The sequence below is a fragment of the Elaeis guineensis genome, chromosome 6, assembly GCF_000442705.2.
Source record: "Elaeis guineensis isolate ETL-2024a chromosome 6, EG11, whole genome shotgun sequence".
NCBI classification, from domain to species: domain Eukaryota; kingdom Viridiplantae; phylum Streptophyta; class Magnoliopsida; order Arecales; family Arecaceae; genus Elaeis; species Elaeis guineensis.
The window spans coordinates 112,965,520-112,988,273 of NC_025998.2; the positions used below are offsets into that span (position 1 = coordinate 112,965,520).

Sequence of the window (22,754 nt, forward strand, 5' to 3'; positions counted from 1 at the left end):
TGCGCGGAGGCATCGGGTGTCGATCTCGCGGGGGAGGATTAGGAGTGGATGACGGAGAAACGGTCGGAGGCAGCTCCGTTGAACACTCCTTTAAGAACAAGGGTGCTGCGAAGACACAGCACCCTTCCTCTAGCGCCAATCCTGTTGGTGCAAAAATCTGCTTGCGCCGGATAAGCTGGAGTCGGGGAAGCCGCGGTCGCCGCCGGGACCTGCAAGGGAAGTCTAAACCGGAGGTGGGGTTGCTCCGGCAAGACCCTCCGACGCTCAAGTCAGTTCTCTGCCTCAACGAGAATGGAGTGCTCGAACGGAGAATTTAGCAGAGTTTTGAGATAAGGAAATGAGCTTAAAGAATAACGTATCTGGGTCCCCCTTTTATAGGCGGAGGAGGCAACGGATTGATGGCGACGTTTGTAACCGCCTGGTAGTGGGCCGCCCATGGTCAGGAGAATTGATTGCGAAAGATAGTGGAGCAGACACGTGGCCATCACCGCGGCTCGCCACGCGGAATCTGTTATGAGGGGTGGAGCAGCGTCCGTTGTCGTGACTTGCCAGCGGATAGGAGAATCGCATGGTATCCGTCGCAGGAGGTGGAGCAGGTTCGTGGCCGTTATTGTGGCCTGCCAGGGGATAGTGGAGCTGTGCGGAATCTGCCACAGAAAGTGGAGCAGGGTGGCGATGGTTACTGCGGCTTGTCAGGGAATGATGGAACTGCGCGGAGTCCGCCACAGGAAGCAGGGTCGTGGCCGTTTTGATGGCCTGTCAGGGGGCGCAGATCTGTCGATTGAAGCTCGGCAGCGGCCGGAGCCCGGTTTCTGTAGAGGTCCGGGAGAGGTCCTCCTGGCGGTTGGGGTCGTGGGTGGAGTCCGACTTCCGGGGGAGTCCGGGCGGAACCCTCTCGGAGCCGAAGTTGCGGGCGGAACCCGGCTCTCGTAGGAGTCCGGGCGGAGTCTGCTTGCGGCTGTAGTCGTTGGCGTCGAAGATGAAGCTCGGCTCCCTTAAGAGCACGGGCAAAGTCCTCCTGCAATTTAAAATTAAAGGCGAAGTCCGGCTCTCGTAGGAGTCCGGATGGAGCTTACCAGCAGTTGATACTGAGAGCGGAGCCCGGCTCCCGCAGGAGTCCGGGCGGAGCTGCGTTGCTGTCGGCGGTGGAGCCTGGTTCCCGTAAGAGTCCGGGCGGAGCTGCGCTGCAATCAACGTTAAGGGTGAAGTCCGGCTCTCGCAGGAGTCCGGATGGAGCTTACCAGCAGTTGATACTGAGAGCGGAGCCCGGCTCCCGTAGGAGTCCGGGCGGAGCTGCGTTGCTGTCGGCGGTGGAGCCCGGCTCCCGTAGGAGTCCGGGCGGAGCTGCGCTGCTGTCGGCGGTGGAGCTCGGTTCCCGTAGGAGTCCGGGCGGAGCTGCGTTGCTGCCGATTCCGTTGAGGGTTTCGGCTGTGGGTATTTTATACCCAACAGCTTGTATAACTTTGGAGTAGAAGTTTGTTGCCAGCCAGATCTCAATGCTATTGACTTCCTGATTAATCATATATTGTCAATTTCTAATTGAGCATTACTAAAGTGTATCAAAGCTTTAAATTAGTACATTTTATATAAGTCTTTTAGCACATAATGTAGATAATTTTGTTGTTTTTAGGAAGTATAATGGTGCAATGTGGCTCTCAATTTAAAATTATTTGTGTTTACATTGCTATTTATTGTAATTCAGGAACCAGTTGATAATTGATGCTAAGAAGAACTTTACCTCGCAAATTCCAGAACCAGTAAAAGAGCACTTCATTAACCGTCTGAGATCATTTGGCAAGGGGAAATTGTTATCGGATGCTTAAACTTCCATTGATGGTACGCTGCAAATATTGGAACAAACTACCAAGCTGTAAATCTATATTTTGAAACAATATCTTGTTTCCTCCATTGTTCTTCTTGTCTGATTGGTTATTCAAAAGACTAATATCAGTTGAAGAGAAGTCCTCACCTAGGTATTAATTTTGCAGTCTTGGATGCTGCTGGACTGGCTGTAAAGTCTGTATTAAATTCAATGGCCTAATTTTCTTTTCGAATTTGGAAGCTGCTGGTACGTGTTGAATCTTCAATATTGTCCTTTATTTCAAATTCCAGAAATAGCAAATTTTAATACCATGATTTCACCATTATTATAGCTTTTTAATACTTTAACTATATTTTTTTTAGGAACATGTGAGAATTGTTGTTGACTTCATCACCACCTCTTCCAGTGCTATGTACATTTTTGAGGCTGATACTTTTCTTTGCTAGCAGAGACTTTAGTGCAGAGTTACAGTTATATGTAAGATACCCTTGCCGGTGCTTGATTCATAGAGGCAGTCTCTCTCATTTTGCTCCCTCTTTGATTCCAAAGATGATGGAACACAGTATCTTAAAGATGGTCACAGTCATTGAATTACATGAATTATGCAAGTTTTGGCTTTTCTGTGCCTTGAAATTCTTATGCCTGTCTCTTGTTTTTCCACTTGGCTACTCTTATTAATTTCAGCAGCAGGGAATGAGATATATTTAAAGCAAGTGATATCTTCTTCCAGGCATTTCATTTTGTTATGACAATTGGAATGCATATTGCAGATTTTGTCCATGCATCTAGTCGAATTCATATACTTCTAAATCTTTGTGTATCAATTGTTGCATTTAGCCTATGCACTTAATTTTGCCTCAGTGTTTTGTCTTTGTAACTCTCTATTACAAGATTTTGATCTACAAAGTGCAATAGCCAATAGCAGGCCTTCAATTTCATGGAGATCTTGCCCAGGCAACATTAATGGAGAAATCAACATTAGAATGATATCATGCTTAATCTATTAAAAAGCAGATTGTGAACATGTAGCAGCTGGAAGTTTGCATGGCAGATGGTGGATGAAGCTATAGCACACGCAATGTAAACATGTCAATATTTTTTTTACTAAGTATCAAAAGTTAATATTTTACGTCAACTTCATGCAAAAGATATTAAAAAAAACAAAATCAAGGGTCAAGCTATAAAACATCATCTACCCAACATCATGATATCATGTCAACATCATAATACAAAGGTTCATAATTTAATGACAAATATTTTCTTCCACCAAATGTAATAACATCATTCATAAGATGAAAATGTCCACAATCACATAACATTAACTATAGATAGATGTATACAGTCATATAACACAAACAAAACATTATCATCAATAGTTTATAGACTCCATTAGTGTGTAGACAAAAAAGTGGAATGACAAATTGATGATTGACTATCTTAATGATCGATCATCATCTGCTACCTGTAGGAGATCTGCTCCTTAAACATGAGATATTTAAATCATAATATTGCAAACCAGTCCATTTCGCTGTCAAATAAATCACCCTCTTTGAACCCATAGCATAGCGGCTGCTGTAATGGGTTTCACCTGGTATATCGAGCGCTTCATACCCAAGCACTGTATAATGCTACTATGATAATTGGTGTAGAGGTTTTAGGCTGAAACCATGATAGTGGCTGTAGCAGTTGATTTTTAAAAGAGTGATTGTACTGGCTAATAACTTTTATGTCATCTAAAAAAATTTTACCAAGTAACCCCTAATGATATTTTCTAGAGGCATGCATAAACTGACGTACAACACTCACTGCAAAGGTATGATGGACCAAGTGATTGTTAGACAAGTGAGCTTTCTGGCAAGTCTTCTCTCTTAGATCCTCAAATAGCTCATCTTTCTTAAATAGCATTTTTAGTGTTTCACGTTAGATTTAGTGAATTATTAGTGAATTATTCATGGATTTAGGTTCCAATATTCTAAATTTAGTAAATAAGTTGGTAGCTATTTTCTTTGGATGGATCATCTCAAGGATTGTCGACTTAGAACTAGACCCCGTGCTGGCCAGCCAACGGCACGAAGGGGCGTACCATATCGGGCATAAATGGACATGAAAATGAGGGATGAATTGGGGAAGAAAAGAGAGAGAAAGAGAGAGGAAGGAGGGAGGGAGAGAGAGGCCAGTAGTGGCCATCGGAGGGCCACGAAGGCCATCGGAGTGTTGCTGAGGCCTCTTGGGCTCTATGGTCCTCCATGAGAGAAAATGAGAGAAGAGAGAGAGAGAGAAATAGGGGAAGGGCGAGGAGAGGAGAGGAGAGGAGGGAGTGGAAGGCGATGGGGAGGCTGCCAGATAGTCGCCATGGCTATCGGACGACCTAAAACAGCCCTGCGGCCGCTGGGGGTTCGAACCAAGGTCCATTGTCGGCTTCATTGTGTATTGTATTTTTTTAAAAAATAAGATGAAATAGGAGCGAACCCTTGCTTTGAATCCATGGCGGTCGTGGGGCTATTTTGGGCCGTTCGACGGCCACGGCAGCCTCCCCGCCGCCTTCCGCTCCCTCCTCTCCTCTCCTTTCCCTTCTCTGCTCTCTCTCTATCTCTTTCTTTTCTTGCATCTCGTGGAGGATTGGGAGCTCCGAAGGCCTCGACGGCCCTTTAGTGGCCTCGACGGGCCATCGTTGGTCTTTTCCTTTCCTTCTATCCTCTCTCTCTCTCTCTCTCTCTCTCTCTTTCTCTCTTTTTTCTCTCTCGCTCCATTTTTGCGGGCGTTTTGAATCAAACATCGGAACTGTATCGGTTAGCTGCTGGTACAGTTTGGCACATCCAGAACTGTCCAGTTCGAGATGGTTTGGCGAATCATGGATCATCTAATATCCTAGAACCAGTATTGATTGTGTTGTACCATACCAATGAAGTACCGATATGGTATTGAGATTCAGTTGGTATATGAGCAAAACCAATCCATACTGTATGCCCGATATTGACTCGTACCATGCTATTTTGGGCCATACCATGGCTGGGAGTGAGAAAAAGTATTAGAAGCTTGTCCTGGTATGAGTTATGCACCATATTTTACTAACCATACCATACCAAACTAGTAATGCAGCGATATGGTTCTCCGTACCAATTTTGTGGACCTTGCATGGAACTATCACTTCCAACATGGACAAGCAAGATGTAATACTCAAGGCTCTTTTCTAAACAAAAATAGGTCATGCACATTATCCCTATCTGCTTCATCAACTGCCAAATATCATGCTCTTTGCTAGATCAATCTGCTAGATCAGTCTATTGCTTATGTACATATGTACATGCATACATCTAATATGTTTGCATATGCAAAACTTTTTCTCAAGATTCTTATCAGGAAGGGTTTTTAATGATCTGCAGTTCAGCAGATACATCAGTGATTACTAATAAAAACAAAATTATAGTTTCAAGTAGCACGTCTGGAATATTTTTTTTCTTTTTTCTTTTTTTTAGTGCTTGCACTTTGGTTGGGACTAAAGTAGGAGGGACTATTTGGAAGCAAAAATCAGTTACTCAAATTCTAAATAGTGGGGCTTCATCCAGATACAACAGATTGAGAGTTTTTTATTTCATAATAGGTCAAAAAGTAGAGTAATTACTTTTATTTGGAAGGTCTTCTTACCATATTTGTTTTTTTATATATTCACAACAGATTGAGACTCGGGCAGCTCCATAATAGAAATGAAAAGCTATGGAGAAAAATAATTGCTATAAATAGTATATAATTTTTTGGATAAATGACAAATCCCAAGAATGATTCTTAGCGTATGTAGAAGGTGACAATGTAGAGAGGGTGGAAAAAATTACTGGCTGTGGATGGAAAAATCTTAATAGAGTTGGTCCAAGTATATACTTGATCTTCACATCAAAGAGCAACGTTTAATTGTTAAGTCAAGGTGCAATACTATAGGCAGTGGCACCATAGAAGAGAGCAGCACGTGAAATGGAATCACATCAGAAGAAACCTCAGAAACTGAGAGTTTTCTGCACAAATTAAGATGAGGTCAAGGCTGGCCAAGGTAGTAGAGTAAGTTTTTGTATAATTGAATGTTTCAAACTTGAAGAACAGCTGTTTTTTGGTCTTAACATTCTCAACTTTTGGATGGTGATAGAGGAATCAGCATTAGAAGATCTTGATACCAGTGTGAAATTTCAACTATGGGCCATGATTTGAGGTCTTCATTGTGGAGGATATTTATCCATTCTATGCTCAAGTACAACAGGGAGTGATGGTATGGTCATGCACTTGTGTGATTAATACACAATCTAACTTGTGTTAAGACTAAAGAAATTAGTTTTGTGATTAAGACATTGGATCTCGGGTGTAATGAATTGGGTTCAAAGAGGAGCTATGGTACTACAAAACTAGGGGGTTCACAAGGTGCAGACAGGCAATTATTATACAATGTTTGAGATTAATCACAATGGTTACACAGGTAAATATGTGTAAAGGGGTAAAGCAACTCCATGTATTCTGCAATCTCTGTTACATGAAGATGTATTGTTTACAATATCAGTTACAAGATAATTCCAATATATGCATGCTTCTAGAATTTCTTATTAGGAGAGCATAATGAACTTTAAGTTAATATATAAAAGCAATCCTTGTTTATATATATATATATATATATATATATATATATATATATAGAGAGAGAGAGAGAGAGAGAGAGAGAGAGTATTGTGGCAAAATAAAGTGCAGAAACCTAAAGAAAATTAGAAAATGTTGCTTTTAATGGAGATTGTTAATAGGTACCTTAAGTTTAGGTTGAAGCAGCATGATGTGGATGGTAATACATGTGTGTTTTCTCCATTATTCTTATCATGTATTCAGTAGAGGTGAGAGTAACTTAGACTTTGTGGAGACCATTACTACACATTATATCCTTAGCATTTTTTTTTTCTATTGTTGTCTCCCTTTTTGCTTTTAGAGTTGCCTTAAGGATTAGATAATGATTCCTTTGGGAAATCTAGGAGATTAATCTTTTATGAAACTCATGCAGACATGCATATACTAACCCCTCAACTTCCATGCCCAGCATGCACAAACGAATCTGGAAACTACTCACCCTCTAACTTTATGCAATTACTTATTTTTCTGTTCTTTTTCCTTCTTCAGTGCTTCTCTCTCTCTCTCTCTCTCTGTATCTGTCTCTCTATCTAATCTATCTATCTAAACATGTATAATTTTATGTGTGCATACGTGTGTGTTGACACACGTGCGCACACACACACACTTATATTCTGTATTACTTTGTTGATATCATGTAGGTTTTTTTCGTTCCTCTCTCTTCTTAGTGCTGACAGTATTCCCATTCCCTCCTTTTCCTTCATGGTTATGCTGTCATTTCATTCCTCTTCCTTATTGTTTTTATTTAACCAACTTCCCTTGTCACTCTTCTTTTTCATTTAATTAACTCATTTCAAGGACTTCAAAGATGATAAATTGCAGTGACACACAACATCAGCAGCTCTGATAGAATACAACTCTTTATCTCCAAAGTAAACCATTTCCGAGTCTTTGCAGTGCTAGACTAGGGAACATCATTATTCTTTGAAATCAGCAGTCATAGCTTCCAACTGCAAGACCTGAAAGCCAATTTTACTTCATGCATAATAAGGAGCATAAAAGCCGTACTAAGTAAATCTTAACTCCTTGATTGCCTTATCATGGTGTAAGATGTAAACTTGCCATATAATTTGTTAGTCCTAAATTTAGATTTTAATGTTATTCCAAGAGTAATTATTGGAAGATAGATTTCATGCATAATCTAAGAAGAGCTATTTTCTTAATGCAAGGACTTTATCAATATGAAGTATTTAATATGTGTTAAGAGGATGATGGGTGAAAAAAATGCCATGAACTACTATCAACTTTCAAAACTTTGTGTGGGGGGATTGATCGTGGCATTCAAGTTCTGATTTAATAGTAAAGAAATATTGAAAATGGAGCAAAAAGAGATGAGCAAGTTTATAGTTTTTATTCTATTGCACTTGGGCTTAACTTATATTTTTCCTTTTGAGGATTACTTGACGTTGCAGTCTCAATGATCACTTGTAAAATGGATTTTTTCTTAATTTGGATGGATAATGTTGATGTCCCCTTACGTGTACTGCAAAAACCCAGAGACAAAGAAGCAATTATCCAGTTAATTGATTCTAACTATTAAGGTGGTTTTGAGATGCTCTATTTTATTCAAGATAGCCATCCAACTAAAGCCTATTTTATAGATAAAATATTTCGTTGATGTAACTTAGCAACCACAGATAAATTATTGGCATGTAGATTTATATTCACCTTGTGCATCCATGTCGGGTAAAAAAAGACAAGGACACATGTTATGGGTAATTCTATAGGCAAAAGGAACCTGCTCTCTATTTATATGGCGTACCATTTGTTTAGAATACTACATTTGTTTCCATCTGTTTTTGGGATGGTCATAGGCAATAGGTATACAAAATAAATAAATATTGTTTGTGCATAGTCTAGAGGTAGTATACCATATTCAACAATTTGGGCCTTCATTTTGGAACCCCCATCTTAAAATTTAATCTTATTAGATTTCTCCATAAATTTAATCAATTTTATTGTAGCATGTCCCTCTCTCTCCTCTCTTTATGGATGTAGATACCATTGTCAATTTTGGGTGCCCTTTAATCTCCTATATTGCCTTGAATGGAAAATTCAATCTTTTCTTTCCTTGAAGAGAAAGTGTGGCCTTTTATTTGGCCAATGACAATCATGAAACAGAAGGAATCCACAATAATCATTAGGATAATTATAAAGGAATCCATGATAAATGTTAGGATAATCATGCTAGTTTGAAGCTCAATGCAGCCTTGCTGTCTCTTTTATGAGGAAGTTTGAGGTAGACCCATGAGTTACTGTTTTATAAAGATAACCTCTTGGTTTTTCTAGCTGCAGTAAAATATCTCTAAACTGGTTCATTGTTTGACCACTTGACACCTTTTAGAGTGAATGGTTTTTTATAGTTCAAGACCTCTAATGATTACCTTCAATGGCAGATTTACTCTAGAGATTTTTATTGGGCTTCTAGAGATCCTTATTAGGCTTCTAGAGATCCTTAGTTTTTGGGGATTAAGTTGTATCTTTTGCTAATTCTCTTAATCCTAATTATTAAAATTATTCATGCACCAATTGAATCTCATCTCATGAGATTGGCATTTGATAGCACTGCACATCCCACAAGTCTCAACCCTATAATGCATGCTATCAGTCATCTACTCACAAAAGCCAGAAAGAACAATTATCTCCATATGCACATCTCAGGTTGAGGTTCATCAGAGCATCTAATTCCTCAATACAATAGAATGAAAACTAAAGTCCATCACAACATAATAATATTACAATCTAACCCCCATTATCAACTATGCAAATAAGCATCTAAACTAACAAATTTTTCAATGAGAAATAAAATCAACAACCATCTTTAACTAGGCCTTCAACCGCACTCAGAGTGACCGAGCACCCATTAGATTCTACTAGTCCCCCTTATCTGAAAAATAGAGAAAAAGGCACAAGCTCAATAGACTGGTAAATTCTAAAGTGCACATTTTAAGAAGGTTATGATCGTGCATTTAATGTAAAAATATAGGCTTGAACATGTTTCATACTTTTTGAAATCAAGAGGAAGAAAAATAGTTCAATATATAAGAAAGAACATAAACATATTATGTACATTACCACTGTTTCGATAACCAAAATGACAGGTTCATGTCAAACAAACCAGTTAACCATTAGTTAGATGCCACAATTTGCCCTGTGACAGATGCCAATAACAAGTTCCATGATTTCATGATAGGCATCAATCAATGTCATGATTTGCTCCATGGTAGGCAATGGTCAATGTCATGATTTGTAATATGAAGGGCATTGATCAATCTCATAATTTGCCCCATGATAGGCACCGGTCAATTTTCATGATTTGCCCTATGACTGCCATTGGTCCATAGTAGAATGGCTTCTAGACCAATAACTACGATATTAATGACAATAACCTAACTGAGAACTATCAAAAAGAATTCTCTTTATGAAAAGCTCACTCGGGTTTTCATTTCAAAAGTTATTTTTATGCTTAAAACATCATATGCTAGATGAAACACATTTATGAACATGGTTTACTCATTATATGAATGCAACAGAGATGAAGATTAAGTTTAAGCTAAATAGAATAACATTGAGATAACAGAATATTTAATTTTTAAAGCAATGGTCAAAATCACTAGAACATATTGCACAACATTTATGAAAGAGTAGTTTCTATGAAAACTCAATTTCAATTTTTTAACAAAAGTAGAGATTGATGAGGTGAGAGCTTACCTCAGAAATGCTAGTGCACACATAAATTATTCCAATACCCTAAAACTCACCTAAGCAAGAGAAACTAATCCAATATCAATCTTCTATCAAGTATTATAAAACTTCTTATACTCGGACCAAAATTTTCAGTCCACTTAGAACTTAATAATGACCAAACTAATAAAAACTGAGTAATCTTGAAGTTTGCTTCGAAACTAGTACTAGCACATTCAAAACACACACACACACATATACATACACACACATATATATATATACATATACATACACATACATATACACATACATACATATATATGTGTGTGTGTGTGTAATATGCCTTAGAAGGGCAGCTGACTCAAAAGATCCAAAAGTAGACAAAATCTTAGGGCCTGTTTGGCATTGCTTTTGTTTTATGATTTTTGTTTCCAAAAACCTAAAAAGAAATGGACTAGATCAGCGTTTGCCAAATCCTCCTGAACCAAGCTGTTTAAGGTATTTTGAGCCGTATCGGCTACAAACCAGGATGGTTCGGCCTTCCAAATCGAAACACGAGATGAGGGAGTGGAAAAAAGAGGAAGAGAGAGAGAGGAGGGGAGGGAGAAAGGGGATGACCCTGCCATAGGGCCGACGGTGGCCCATCGAGGCTGCCGAAGGGCCACGAAGGCCTCCACGGCTCCATGTCACCTGATAGGGCATTTAATTGAGAGAGAGGGGGAGTGAAGGTACTGGAGGGAGGTGAAACCAGCGGAGAGGCCGTTGAAGGGTGTCGGGTGGCCGCTGTGGCCATCGAGCGATGGAAAAGGTGCAGGCAGAGACGTGGCTGCATAATAGGGATGATCGTCCTTGTTCATCGTATTTTTCTAAAAACGATGGTGATCAGTGAAGTTGGAAAATCCATTGCTGACTTCACTATGGTAGGAATTTTTTTAAAAAAACTCTGAAATAAGGGCAATCGCTCCAATTTCATGTTTGTGGAGCCACGGGCCATGATTCCGCCATCTGGCGGCCACGACGGCTAGCTGAAGGTCCTCTAGCGGCCTTTCCGTCAGCTTTTTCTCTCTTTTTCTTTCTCTCCTCCTTTCTATCTCTCTCTCTGTTGGTCGTAATTTGGCAGAGGAAGTGGAGGTCTTGACAGCCCTTTGAGCTCTCCCGTGGCCCGCCTGTGGCCACCACTGGCATCTCCCCCTCCTTCCTGTCTCTCTTTTCCTCTTCGATTCCTTTCTTCGCTTGTGTCGGTTCGCATCGGTTTGGTTCGAGACGGACCTATGCCAACTCGTACCACTGGCCGGCCAGTATGGATCCCGATATCGGCTCCACGGATCTTGGACTAGACTGATTAGCATGTATTAGGAAATCCTTTTGTTTTTCTAAATTGTTTGTAAAATCTTTAAACATCTAGTAGCAAAGATTTATTGCTTTCAAAAAAGAATAAAAATAGTAGCAAAGAATTGTAGAAATGTCATGCAAATGCTATCTTCAACATGAATTTTCATGTGGTATTTCACTAATTTTTAGAGAAACAGGCATAAAAACAAAAATGAAGTCAACCAAGCCCCTAATTACTCCTTGTTTTCATCAAAATCGCTACTAAATAAATTAGGGTATGTAAAGAATCTTAACAATGAAAATCTTAGTATTCGTATCCTTACGTTAGATATCTAATGACATTTAGAAGCAAAAGAATGGGAGATCTTAAACCCTTGAGTGCCCCATAATACAACTTGAAGAGAACCTACCTCAAATAGTTATATCTTTCATTATTAGGATATACTATCTCCCAATAGCAGCTTCTATTCTCTTCCCCCAATATATTGTTTCTAATTCCCACTTTGGTGAGAATAGAGGGCGTTAGAGGGAGTGCATAAGAAAGGGGGATAAGGTGCACGTGTGAACAAAAAAAAAAGTGAGAGATATGAGAGCGGGTATAAGGTTAACCTGATTTAGGTTTTATTAAGTTTGGATGAGTGGGCGAGCAAAAGGGTATTTTAGATTTGAGTGAGTGGGTAAGCAAGGGTATTACATTCTTCTCTTTTAAAGGAAATTTAGTCCTCTAAACTTGACATATTTGGTATATTGGAAAAATAAGGATACTTCTACCTCATCCTTTAGCTTCAGAGTAGCATCTATTATGGTTACTCCATTGGACTTTGGGCAAAGAATGAGGCAATCCCTTAAGACTTGCTCCTATCCACTATTTGTACTTTGTGCTCTTCATAAGTTAGGTCTTCACTGATCTGGTGTGGGCCGTGTGGCCCATCTAGTATGTATTTTCTCGGCATGAATACATAGAACACATTATGTACTCTCGCTAAAGTTGATATCAAAGCCAATCTTTAAGTTACCTCACTAACTAATAATCTTGAATGGCCCGATATGTGTTGGACTCAACTTGTCCAATTTCGCAAACCTCATGCCCTCTTGGTGGGTGACACCGTAGGAACATATGATATCTATCCTGAAATCTGTAACCTCTTTTTGATTGATCGAATTGTCAGCAAGTACTTTGAACCAAATCCAATCTCGATAGCTTCCTTTCACCATCATCCTCCCAAGTCCCAACATATTGGAGATCCACACTATCTCTTGTAGAGTGCCTCATACGGCATCATCTCAATGCTTGCTTGATAACTGTTTCTATAGGCGAACTCTACCGATGACAAGTGATTTTCCAATGCACCCTTTAAGTTCTATGACACAAGCACTCAACATATCTTCCAAGATATGTATGGTCCTTCTAACCATTCATGCATTAGAGGGTAAAAAGTTGTTCTGAATGCTGAATCTCAAGATGGCACCTAACAATGGATACAAGCTCTTCCAAAACTATGCCACAAATCTTGAATTCCTATTACATATAATGAAAACCAGAGCCCTATGCAATCTCACAAGCTCCGGATGTATACTTTCATTAGTCTCCCAAGTGAAAAATTGACCCTAATGGCCAAAAAGGGGCAGATTTTGTTAGACATTCAGCTATCACTCATATTGCATCATGACTAATGTGGGTTCTAGGAAAACCCAACACAAAATCCATAATTTCCACTCTCACTTCCTCTCAGGAATAGGAAGGGGATGCAATTTTTTTACTAGCCTTTGATCTTTACCCTCACTTGTTGGCATACAAGACATTAATCAACAAATTGAGCAATCTCCCTCTTTATGTCAATCCGCTAGAAAATCTTCCTTGGGTTTCTATACATTTTGGGATCTCTAGGATGCATCATCTTACCCATGTTGTGAGCCTCTTCTAAGATCTATCTTCAAGTTAGGATTGTAACAAGGAGTAGGTTTGAGACTTTGCACCATTCTCTATGTCAAGGTCCAATGAAGTAACCATATAGAGAGATGTTACTTAGGAGCTAGAGAACAAGACAAGAGAGAAGTGTCTTTACCTTTTTGGTGAATCAGGTATGTAAAGTTTAAAGGACAACTTTTAAAATAGGAGGATGTAATACCCTTGCCCAGACCCATTACTTGCTCGCCCAAATCCAACAAGACTCAAATTGGATAAATTAAGCCCTAAACTTGTCTCAAACCCACTTGCGTATTTTGTTGTTTGCACATCCGCCCTATGCTCTTTCTCATTTTCTCTTTCACATATTCTCTTGACTGAGTTCTCTCTCTCTATCTTTCTCCCAAAGCCTCCCTTCTATGCCTGTTTCCCATTCATCTCTCTTTCTCCTGGGTGTTCAACCTCTTTCCCCTCACTTTTCTCTCGTGTTCTCTGCTCTCACTAGAGCAGGGAATTAAGGATTCATACTTTTGGCATTAAGGAGAGAAGCTGCGCTTTGGTGATAGTGGATCCTAGTAATTGGACATACAGCCTTTTGAGGTATGTTCTCTCCAACTTTTTGTTATAAGACATTTTTGGGTTTGAGATCCCTCTTTTTTTTTTTGTTTGAATATTGTTAGATAGTTAAGAAATGCTGAGGATGCTAGTGTTGAAAATCATTGTTTTTATTATTATGAAGAATCTTTTTGTCTCCAAATTTATGTAGGAGTACTTTTGATGGAAAAAGGGTAATGGGAATTGTCTATTTTCTGATATTTTTAGTCAGCTGCGTTTCGAGGGGTATAACTCGAGATATAAATTTTCATTTTGGATGTGTAAATACTTGGTTCATATTTGATCTAGGTCTACAAGTTTTGTATTAGTGTTTTTACTAGTTTAGTCATTACTGGGGGGTCAAAATTGGGTTCTGGATTAGTACTTTCTTGAAATACTTAATAAAAGATTGATATTGGATTGATTGCTATTGAATTGAATGATCTTGCTCAGGTGAGTTTTGATGTGTTCGAATATCTTGAGTATGGGTGTGCTAACATATGTGAGGTACATTCTCTCCTCATACACTTTTGTTAAAAATTTTGAAATTGGATTTTCTTATAAAACTACTCTCTTGTAAATGCCATGTAATTTGTTCTAACGAATTGGCTTATTGCTTTAGAAATTTAATTTAGCATTAACTTAATTATTCATTTTTTCTATTTTTCATGTTGTAGGTAAGCATGTTTGCAAATATATTTCATCTAGCATGGAACTTGTTAGGTATAAAAAGAATTTTTAAGTTATAACCTTTGAAGACTTTTATTTATTAATACCATAATCATGGGTTCGGTTAGCCATTTATACTATGCATTGATGCTGATCATAGGGTAAATCATGACAATTGATTGATGCCAATCATGGGGCAAATCATAATGTTGGTCAATGCCTATCATAAGCAAATCAAGACATTAACTGATGCCTATAATGGTACCACATGGCACTTCTTATCAAACTTATTATGGGGCAAATAATGTCATCTAATTGATGGTTAGTTGGTTTGTTTATTAAGAACCTACCGATTTGTTTGTTCCCAAAACTTGAAAGATGATGAATTCTTCAAGTTATCGAGCAGTAGCAGTTTAAATATTATACTTTTTCCTGTATATTTGAAGTTTATTTATCTCTTGATTTTGATAGTTTGAAACATGTTCAATCTTATATCTTTTATATCAAATTCTCGATCATAACCCTTCTCAAAATATGTTTGTGGTTGCAAATATGGTGGGTTGAGGAGCTCATGCCATCACTTCTCTTTTTTTTTTGGATGAGGTAGACCAATGTTTGCCATATTAATATTGGAGGGCATACTAGTTGGTGACCAATTTGGCATGGTATGGGTTTGTATCATGTTGTTATTGGAGTGTATCAACACAAGGAGTGTCGGAAAGAGCGGGAATGGGAGAAAAGAGAGGAAAAAAAGAGGGAGGAAGAGGTAGAAGGGAGAGAGGAAGGAGAGGGAGGGAGAGCGAGGGGGGTCACACCATTAAGGCTTCTTGCATGGTGATCAGGCTATTGAAATGAGCATGGCTACTAGATTCGGGCCTTCCTATGTTCTTGGTTAGGCTATTGAGTTGAGCCGGAGAGCAACGAAGCTCCTTCTGAGATAAAGAGAGAGAAGGGGGAGCGGGGAGGGTGAGCATCGAGCGGGGGCATGTGTTACGCGGTCGTGGGCACTAAGGGACACCTCCCCGGACAGGGGGGGTGTGGTTCTCGAAAGATCACGAGCCGAAGGGAGGTTAGGGGGGCTTTTTACATAAGGGGTTAGAGCTAGTTGGGCCTATTTACTAAGCCGATAGGGCGAGTCTTCCTAGTTCCCCATTGGTTCGGTTAGATATGTCCTAAACTAGGTGGTTCAGCCATAAATGAGGTGGACGATTAAAAACCTAGTGGGTGTCGAACCATGGCAAGGGTTATTGGAGGCATACTTGATGTTTTTTATGGATTTCGTTTATGATTTGAGATCTTGTTAGTTTAGATCCTTGGGTTATATATGCCTAGTTGATAATTATGAGTTAGAATTTTTTGTTTTGCTTTTAGGTTGCATTCTAATGCTATTATGTTATTATGAACTTTAGTTTTTATTCTATGTATTTAGAGATTTCATCTCTTATCTTGTTGGTGGTTGTTGATGAATGATTAATAAGTTGAGCCTTGCATGCCTTGTGAGCGTACAGCACTATCATGCGCCCACTCCGTAAGTTGACATCGAGTTGAGGTGTCACAATTTTAGCGGGCCAATGTAGTGTTCGAACACTGAGCTTATTGAATCTTTGGCTAGGGATATGCCAAAGTTTCACAATACTATATTTTTCCTTTTTCCCCCTATTTCTTTGGCTATGGGGCTAGCAAGAGGATAAATTTGATGAAATAGTTTGATCCATCTCACATTATCCATTCTTCTCAAGCTCGTGTTTTATTGGGCTTCAGAAGGCCAACATTGTACTGGAGTATCATCCTTCGAAACTAGCATGGAATGTCTCCATATTGCCCTTTATTTTTCCCTTTTATCAAAAAGGGGAATGGATTTAGTGTCTCAAATTTGTTGTTGCTATGGATTGGTAGATCTTCGGTTGAAAATCACCATCATGGCTTCACGGAGTGCCTACTCTTAGCAGAGGTTGGGACCTGGTGAATGCTATTTTGATTTGGCCAAGACCTAAATTTGTTTCTTGGGTTGGTTTGGTTTATATTTGAGGAAGGATGGGCTTTGGCAGAGTCAAAAACTCAAATGTAGTGCCACAATGCTTAGTGGAAATGTGGAATGCATGTTCGGAGCTTCTTTCTTGGAGCTTTGAGGTTTATAATTGGAAGATTATTAACAGTTGGGCTGAAAATAGGTTGGGTTGACCGGTGACCTTGCTTGTCCGCATAAGTAGGCCGATCTGATCCATTATTGGAGACCCCTGAGTTGGGGTCAAAAAATTGGATCTTATTTGAAAACCCATCTGCATCTATTTTTTGTAATTTCCGACCCAACTTGGGCCGGTCTGCATGTCATCTGGGTCAAGAAAAAGTAAGGCCAACCCAACCTAGACTCGATATGACCTAACTAGAAAACCAGAATCATATAAAAATCCCTTTCCCTAACTGTCTTTTCCAGTTCATTGTAAACTAATCCTTCTCTGTTCATCCCAGCAACCCTATCTCTTATATAGTGAATTCTTGTTTACAATGCTATCAATTATATTAATTATTTATTCTTAAATTGTTATTCGTAGACTTTCATCTTCATAGTGATTGTTTTCTTGGATCGTATAGAAAGAAAAGTTTGTTGAATGAAAATTTATGTTTAAGTTGACATTCCTTTAGTTTTATTTTACTTTTTTAGTAATTTTATAATTTATAGCTCTAAAAGAATAGCTAAAGCTTAATTCCAATGTAGAGCAAACCTAACCCAATCCCAGTCAAAACCCAAACATTGTGTTGACTTTGAGCCATGCTTGACCCCTGATGCAACCAAATGACCCACTGGTCTAAAATCTTTTTCATAGGCCTGACCTGATTTGATCCAATCAACCAATGTTTGGAGTTCTGGTCCAAAATCAAGCCCCAAAAATGTAATGGGGTCAGGCGGGGTCAAGCATGCCCCATTTTGACCTGAGCCATTCGCAGCCCTAGTTGGCTTTAGTTTCAGAGAATAGCAGTCTTTGTTTGTGCTGAAAATCTGTCAGTGCATGATTTTATCTGGGGTGCTTTGTTAAATCAAGGGATTTTCCCATTTTTTGCATCTGGTCATCATCAAATGAACTTTAATGGAGTTCTTCCTGGTGGAGTGGGAATCTGTTTTTTATTTTCCTTTGGTCTGGATTCTATTTGCTGGTTTTGTTTCTTTCAATCATTCCTCCATGTGCATGGAGGGGGTTGTGGTGTTGGGACAGAATCATATCAGTGTGTTCATCTCTGTATTTGAGCTTCAAGAATTTAGGCTGAAGCTGATTTAGCAGTCAGGATCACAATAAATGCAAAATGACATTGCATGACCGCCCCCACCTTGCATTCCATTTGAGGATATTGAATGTCGAAAGGCATATGCTTGTGTTGATGACCTGCCATATTCATCGGGAGGCTTACCAACAAGTTTGCTTTTGTAGAGTCATGGTTGATGTAATAATTTATATTTGGAGCAAGGATTTTCCAAGCAAGGGGCTTTCTCATGCAGATGACTCGCTTTTTTTATTTCTTCTAGCAGGCTTCATCATGAAAAATAGAGCCTATAGCATATATAACATACCCAGAATAGAGCATAATATTCAAGATTTAGAGGACTTGATTGTGTGCATGTACACTCTTTATATTCATATGCTGGATGCTTATGGTGGTCCTATTTTTATCGACTGCATTAGGGAGTTCAGCAAATACTTTACTAAGGTTGGTGACTTTTAAAAGATCTAGAGGGTCTGGTGCTGCTTTATTTATTTTGACATGGATGTAGTAGAGCATATGGCTAGCATGCGATGTTTGTGGGGCCTTGCCTTTCGTGTGCATTCCAGGAAAAGCACAGACATCAATAGTGAACAACACATAAGGAGACTGACCTGAGTATATCTCCACACGGATATATAAAGGTCCATAACTCTTAACAAGTAATGCTTAGAGGATTTGGTTTTGGGAGATTTCCTTCATATTTTTCAAAAATATTCTTAAGGGAAGTCAAGTAGGTGTGTGTTGCAGAGATCAAATATTTGCATCTTATTTGATACATGACAATTTGGGAAGATTAATTGCATTTTTTTAAGAAGTTAAGGCTGTGTTTGGAGATCTTCAATACGAGGAGTGTGTTTTGTTTGACTAAAATCTAGAAATCTCCTTTTGACAGTGTATGCTACTTTTTGTTCATATGTTTGGATGACACTGAAAGTGGCTGTGCGAGTGTGATGCTCAACTGTTTCATGAATTGTGATTGTAAATCCTGCTTTTGACTAGATTCTGTGGTGAAATTGATATCAGTTTTTAAACATTTAGCAAAGTTGTGGCTAGATTCTGTGCTGACAAAAGGTCCATTCCAATCATATTATATCTTGGCTTTCAAAATATAATTGAGAATATTGTAGAAAAAAATATATAATTATAACTTGCACCGGAAATCAATAGTCAGCCTAGGTAATGGACTCTGATGAGGAAGAAATTAGATTTTTTTTTCACTCATCAGCACTTCAAAAGCAGGACTGATATTTGAAGATCTTTGAGAAAATTTTCACTTATCTTGGGTAGGTTTAGCTTGAAAAGTTCTGCTACTTGGGCCATTAAAATTCTAATTTGTCTGTACCAGTCTCTTCAAATCATCATGTTCTGTCCTAGAGAGTGCCAGCAGATAAGTTTAGGTGAAACATTTTGTATCCAGTTAATGTTTTGAGAAGGTGATTATCTCTTCCTCACCCATTGCACAGGATTTGATCGCAATATCATTATTGAAAGTTTATCATTGCTAAATAGTTTCTATTAATTATTGTTGTTGCTATCTGAGAAATGGTTGTAATGGTATTGAGGGTTATAAGACTTATGTGGCTACTTCCATGTTTTGGGTTTCTTTTCCACATGCAAATCTTGTTATCTGCAAGAAAAATTGGCTTGTAAGGTGGACAAAAACGGGAGTTGGAATGACTTGTAATTAGTGCTTTTATTTATGGGTTTACCTTGATGATCAGGATAATTATGTTAAACTGAGTTTTGGCTTAGGTTTGTTCTGAAGAAAGTAACCTATTACATCGGTTTGAGCAGGATCAAAGCATTCTTGGTTTACTTTTTGGACAGTTTATTCTTTCAAAGCTTGCGTGGTATTTCAGAAATGCACACAAACTATGATCATGCGTGCATGCATTCCATGCAGCAGCAGCAGCAGCAGTACACCAGACTGTCTAGGAGTTGTGATGAGACTTTGCTGTTGACGAATTAAGCGTGACAACAGGGGAAGTATGTGAAAGACGATGATGCTACTCATCCAGGTTGTCACCTAAAATCTTAATGGAAGTGTTTTATCGGGCAGATTTTAAACAAATTTTAGCATTTGCTCCAAATTAACACGTTCAGGAAATGCAGAATCTGTTTTGGCAATTTGATAAAGATTTTATGCGAGTCAAAAACTGGCTCAGACCGGGCATGGTGCCAATTTTATTTTATTGCACAAAATCCAGTTGGCATTCCCTAAAAAAAGTGCCCAAATGGCTGCTGCCAACTCGTACTCTACGCGGGGCGCGGTTCGGTTTCATTTAATAACATGCAGAATACGAAATTACTCGGTAATCTTATGTGCTTATTCACCTTGCTGCCTGACCGTAACGCCTGCGCATACTGGCAGCTGAAAAGATACGGACTGCAAATTGGCAAATCAAAAAATTTAACCCACTGCTTACGCAAAACATTACTTAAAATACGTTTTAGTACAAATAACATATTTAGTCGTGAGCTAACAAACTGCAAAATGGTTGAGATTACACAATATGCAATAGACGTCCTGAACTGCTCCCGGTAGACCATTTCTTGGAAAGTGACATCACTAATTTTTCTTTTTGATCATTTTTCCCTACATAGCGCTCAACTTTGCAAAGCCATTAGCTTTCTGCATCTCAACTGACTTTCTTAACATCACCTCACCAAACATTGTCGTAAGGCCCGGTAGAAGCTTTTGGGTCCTCAATGTTCTGCTGCCCACTCCCATCAGGGCCGGGAAATGCACCAGGTCCCAGTCGGGGTGTCTCCCAGGCCTTGTTTTGATCCCTAGTAACCTTAGAACAAACCTTGTAAGTTGACCATATAATAAACCAGAACGATCAAAGAGCTACAAGAAAAGATTACATTTACAGTGAATGAAATACTTCAATATATATATATATATATATAAACAACGGATGAGACAAGAAAGCAGGATAGAGGAATCAAAGAGTACCTGTAGGAGGGCTGACGTGAAAATGTGAAGGGCCTGTGTGTTTTGAACAATAAGGACTGAGATTCGGCCAAAGAAATTGATTACACCTTGCATCTGCTATCAGTGACAAGATATAGGTCAATGTTTGGGTACATGGAACAAGATAAGAAAAGAAACTTTTCAATCATGCTCTAGATGCCAACTTAAGTCTGTGGGTACAGAGTACAACATAAATCATATCATATCAAGTAAAATTACTGCATTGGCAGAATAATGCAATGCTAGGAAAGGCCGGCCACAAATGCTTATTTGGTATAATATGACTGCAACAGCATAATTAAGTGAACGATAACAAGCAGCAAGACAGAAATACCAAGCAATGTTCCACATATTTGGGATTTAGGACGGCATATAACTGTACTGGGCATTCCCCACAAGCGCCCAGCCCAATAAGGGTGAGGCAATGCTGAAGCTCCGTTAATATGATTGACCTGTTAATGTGCCTCAGCAATCAAAGAGAATTTGATTGACTGGTAAAGAATATGCATGGAAGTTGGAAAACAAAAACAGTGCAACTTTTGTAAACATGGATTTCCAAGTTACCATGCCTGCTACGGGTAGAAACATCTTACCACTCGAATGAAGGATGTCGAAAAGCCTGACGGCGATGGAGGGCCATGTGGATTATTTGTGCCAGGAGTACATAAAGACTGGCCACGCCCATCCCATGACCGCCAATGAAAATTCTGTGCACCACCCATGGTGTAGAAAATTTGACGTGGAGCATACCACTTTATCTTATTGAACTACGTAGTCATTACTTTTTAATGTATATTTAATGTTCCTATTTTTTTTTTTCGTTTGAAATTTTGAACGACGAAGATGTCATTCTTAAAAATTATGACACTCATTTTTAAAATTTATGACACCTCTTCACAAAAATTATGACACCTTTTTCTTTTTGAAAAAATTATGACACTTCCTCCATCCCTTTATAAAAATTATGATATCTTTTCTTTATAAAAATTATGACATTCCTTCACAAAAATTATGACACCTCTTCCCTTTCGAAGACAGGTGTAAGGGATATCATGATTTTTAATAAATGTTATAATCTTTTCCAAAGGATAGGGGTATCATAATTTTTTCGAAAAAATGTCATAATTTTTACGAAAGAATATCATAACGAAAGGATAGAGATATTTTCGTCATACAAAATTTTTAAACAAAAAAATGATCTACAGATATTAAATGCACGTTGGAAAGTGATGACTATATGGATCAATCGAATAATATGGTGTGTTGTACATCGGATTTTCTATACCGTATGCGGCGCACAAAGAATTTCTCTAACTGCAAATGGACCCCAAACCCACAGTTATACATGCTTGCTGGATACATTGTGCAATTTCCATATAACCCTCCATACCCCGAGTGCATATTATTACTGCAAAGCCCGCCGGACCCACCAAGTCCCCCATAGAAGCTGTACATGCCACAGCCATAGCCCGAATTATAGTTTGCATTTGAGCCATATCCTATAATCAAAATGGAAGTTCACAACCACCTGCATAAAAAGAATAATCAGGTTGAGCACATCCAAATTAACAATTACCTCCATAACTGGTTCCATGGTTCTGCTGCCAAGGTCATGGAAGCAGAGGTCTCCCACCAATGTTTCAGTTCAACACATTCCTCTCAGTATTGGGAACAATCTCCCCAGGTTTTGCAGTTCCAGAGGATTCAACAACATCACTTGTGCTACCAGAAGATTTGGGCTTGAAAGGCGAAGTCCCAGCTCTATCCCAGGGTTTCGGTGGCAGAGTCACAAATTTCAAAGTTAGGCTTCTATCCGAGTAATCACTATGCATAGAATCGATATTTGATCAGAAATC

At 38.9% G+C, this 22,754-nt stretch overlaps 1 protein-coding gene and 1 pseudogene across 8 annotated transcripts in view; one reads left to right on the forward strand and one right to left on the reverse strand.

The window, feature by feature from the left end:
* Positions 1 to 19,992, forward strand: part of LOC105046776 (ubiquitin carboxyl-terminal hydrolase 25) — a 39,402-nt gene extending 19,410 nt beyond the window's left edge. The window contains exons 8-13 of one of the 8 annotated variants that reach the window (XM_073259619.1): positions 1,703 to 1,836; positions 1,989 to 2,068; positions 2,185 to 2,299; positions 14,448 to 14,501; positions 14,672 to 14,717; positions 14,824 to 19,641. In XM_073259619.1, the coding sequence (XP_073115720.1) occupies positions 1,703 to 1,823 (121 nt within the window). In that variant the 3' untranslated portion in view covers positions 1,824 to 1,836; positions 1,989 to 2,068; positions 2,185 to 2,299; ... (1 more) ...; positions 14,672 to 14,717; positions 14,824 to 19,641. Of the gene's footprint in view, positions 1 to 1,702; positions 1,871 to 1,988; positions 2,069 to 2,184; positions 2,440 to 14,447; positions 14,502 to 14,671; positions 19,642 to 19,673 lie in introns of those variants that run through there. The other 7 variants (XM_010925491.4, XM_010925490.4, XM_073259620.1 and 4 more) reach the window with 7 other exon arrangements.
* A 568-nt stretch (positions 19,993 to 20,560) lies between these two features.
* LOC105046797 (peroxisomal membrane protein 13-like) lies at positions 20,561 to 22,730 on the reverse strand (annotated as a pseudogene).
* Positions 22,731 to 22,754: the final 24 nt, after the last annotated feature.